The 2,883-nt window shown below is 41.4% G+C and overlaps 1 protein-coding gene across 2 annotated transcripts in view; it reads right to left on the reverse strand.

Moving 5' to 3' along the window:
* Nucleotides 1–625: 625 nt before the first annotated feature.
* LOC116704252 (glutamine synthetase) overlaps nucleotides 626–2,883 on the reverse strand; it is a 6,096-nt gene continuing 3,838 nt past the window's right edge. For both annotated transcript variants that reach the window (XM_032539574.1, XM_032539573.1), the window contains exons 5-7: nucleotides 2,433–2,560; nucleotides 2,089–2,288; nucleotides 626–1,197 (exon numbers count right to left, since the gene is read on the reverse strand). In XM_032539574.1, coding sequence (XP_032395465.1) covers nucleotides 888–1,197; nucleotides 2,089–2,288; nucleotides 2,433–2,560 — 638 coding nt within the window. In that variant the 3' untranslated portion in view covers nucleotides 626–887. The remainder of the gene's footprint in view (nucleotides 1,198–2,088; nucleotides 2,289–2,432; nucleotides 2,561–2,883) is intronic.

Raw genomic sequence — 2,883 nt, forward strand, 5'->3', positions numbered from 1 at the left:
TTGGAAAAGCACAAACAAAACCCAATTTTGACCTGGAAGGACAAGTCCATGGTTAACGGGAAGACAACACAAGGGTTAAAACTAAATGTAAATAAGCGGATGGACCTCATAGTTTTAGATTAGCACTGACGTCATCAGGTCACAATTACCAAACTAGACAGGCAAAGAATCTTCATCTTCCTTTGTATAAAACATGCCGTGGTCAATATTTGATCAAAGTTGGTGTTATTTTGTGGAATGAAAATGTGTATTTAATGGATTCCTTCCCTGGAGTCATTTTTTATGTATTAAAATAGATGTAAAAAAAATGCCTTACTATCCAAAATCGCTCTTGGAGACGGTTGTTAAGACTGTAAATATGGCGACTACTTCTGTTTCCCTGCATGTATTTCTCTTTTAAATATTCTTTAGGAAACTTTTACAACCCTTGACTTAAAATGTCCCCGTGATTTTGTAAGACTACATTTCCCTGGGGTGTGGTTTTCATATAAGCCAGTGCAGGTTTCAACCACCCCCTTACATGTATTTTATATTTCTTCACGTGTGACAGAAACTTACATACAAACTCACACACAAGTAAGCACCGTTGTTTTTTTAGTTTTTTTTACTTCGTTCAAACCAACAGTTAACCCAGGTTTCATGAAACAATGAGTCATATCAACGCTGCATAATATGCATGTAGGCTGTGGAGAAAAACTGTTATTTCCAATTCTGAAAGAGCTGCTGTAGCTACAAACATATTAAACCCATCAATTTCTAATTTAAAAGGACATTTCCTATGTGTGCACATGGGAATGTACTAATAATATGGACACAACAATAAATATCAAGTTTTTCATGTATCCCAGGCAGATGTTTGTATCTATACATGACTATGTACCTTCCTCCTAGTTACTTTCTTCTCGGCCTTCTGACTCAAGCAGGCAGGTGCTTGCGATGATCCTGGTCACGGCGTACGGGTCGCAGTTTGCTGCAGGCCGACGGTCCTCGAAGTAGCCTTTCTTCTCCTGGCCCACCTGGCGAGGGATGCGGATGCTGGCGCCTCGGTTGGCCACCCCGGCAGAGAAGTCGTTGATGCTGGAGGTTTCATGGAGCCCTGTGAGGCGCCTGATGTTGTCCTTCCCTCCACGTGGGTCGTACACGCGGATGTGCTCGGCGTGTTTTTTGCTCAGCTTCTCGATGGCCTGCTCGATGTGCCTGTCCTCAGAGAGAAACAGAGAGGCCGTTGAGATACTGTGGAAGGTTGTTGCAGTGATTGTCCGCAGACAAATTGTGTCTTCTTAAAATAACTAAAATGATGAAAGTTTCAGAACTTCTCAGATGGACAGTGCACGCTATTGTTGATGTAAAACATCTTTATCATCAACGCTTTAAGTTACAGAATTCAAGGTTCTAGGTTTTGGCTAGAAAGAACGTTAAGTATAGCAATTACCTAAAAAAATGAATCCATGTTCTCAAAAATCCAGAGAAATGTCAAAGGAGTGCATGCATGTCAATGTAAAATGGGAAAATCTTGTTAGTTATAGAAGCTGGAGTGTGTTAGGTCTTTATCAGCGCAAGCACAGAACCAAAAAATTGTCAAAATAAGCACACAAAAAGTAAAGTACATGTACATTACAGTTGGTTTTTCTGTATGGCACTGGAATTTTATTTTATTGTATTGTATGGAATCACAGAAGTGAATCAGTCATAGAGAGATTTATGATCTTGTTAACACAATTAGAGTTGTGTGATATAGCAACTATGAGTGACACTATTTATTAGAAAATGATTTCTAGATCAACTTTAACCTAAAAACAGGGCAGACATAATGTATTGGCATCCTTTAAATCCACAAGCTGCAAAAATAAAAGTAAAGATTCCACTGAAAATGTACAGTGGGCTTTTTATTTTTGTCACTTTTGGAAGACAAAACACTCCAATATGAACAAGATTCAACTCATAAGACAATTGTTGACGAGGTGTGTCATTAATATTGCATTGGCTGGAATAACGGAATCCTAGAAATAGGGATTTTAAGGGTATTATCATTTATTAAATGTAATGAATGAATGAGTTATTGTCGTTCCAAGCTTCACATTTACTCACTGCAGTCCTCCTTCCTCTCTCATCTGTTTGGTGCTGACATTGGTGTGACACCCAGCACCGTTCCAGTTGCCCTTTATTGGTTTGGGGTCCAGTGTAGCAACAACCCCAAAATCTTCACTCACACGATGCAGCAGGAAGCGTGCAACCCACAGATGGTCGCCCATCTCGATACCCTCACAGGGACCCACCTGGAACTCCCACTGAAGTTAGGAGAAGCAATGAAAAGAGGAAATGATGTCAAACAACAATGAACAAAGAACAAGAGTTCAAGTTAATTGCGTGGCTGGGCCAACGAGAAAACCTTTTCGATCCACAGCGTGTGTTAGAATGACGCTGACACTTGCCTGAGATGGCATAACTTCAGCATTGGTGCCATAGATTTTGATCCCTGCATAGAGGCAGGCCTTGTAGTGGCACTCCACAATGTCCCGCCCATAAGCATGGTCTGCCCCCACCCCACAGTAGTAGGGTCCTTAAAGTGGGGGACATGATGGGGAAGCTTGTTAAAACAAAAAAGACCCAAACCTGTACCAAAAAATACATTTCAGATGAATTAATTAAGATTATTAGTCCCACAAGGGGAAATTAAAATGTAATTGTTATTATTACACACAGGCCTGAATGACACACACATGCTCAGTACCTGTACATGCACTGAATGGAGAGATGTCAGAGTGGGGGGGGGGCTGCCCATGCAAAGGCACCCCGAGCAGTTGGGGATTCGGTGCCTTGCTCAAGAGCACATTGGGCAGTGCCCAGGTGTTGAACTGGCACCTCTCCAGCTACCAGTCCACC

The sequence above is a fragment of the Etheostoma spectabile genome, chromosome 16 (assembly GCF_008692095.1).
Source record: "Etheostoma spectabile isolate EspeVRDwgs_2016 chromosome 16, UIUC_Espe_1.0, whole genome shotgun sequence".
Taxonomy (NCBI): domain Eukaryota; kingdom Metazoa; phylum Chordata; class Actinopteri; order Perciformes; family Percidae; genus Etheostoma; species Etheostoma spectabile.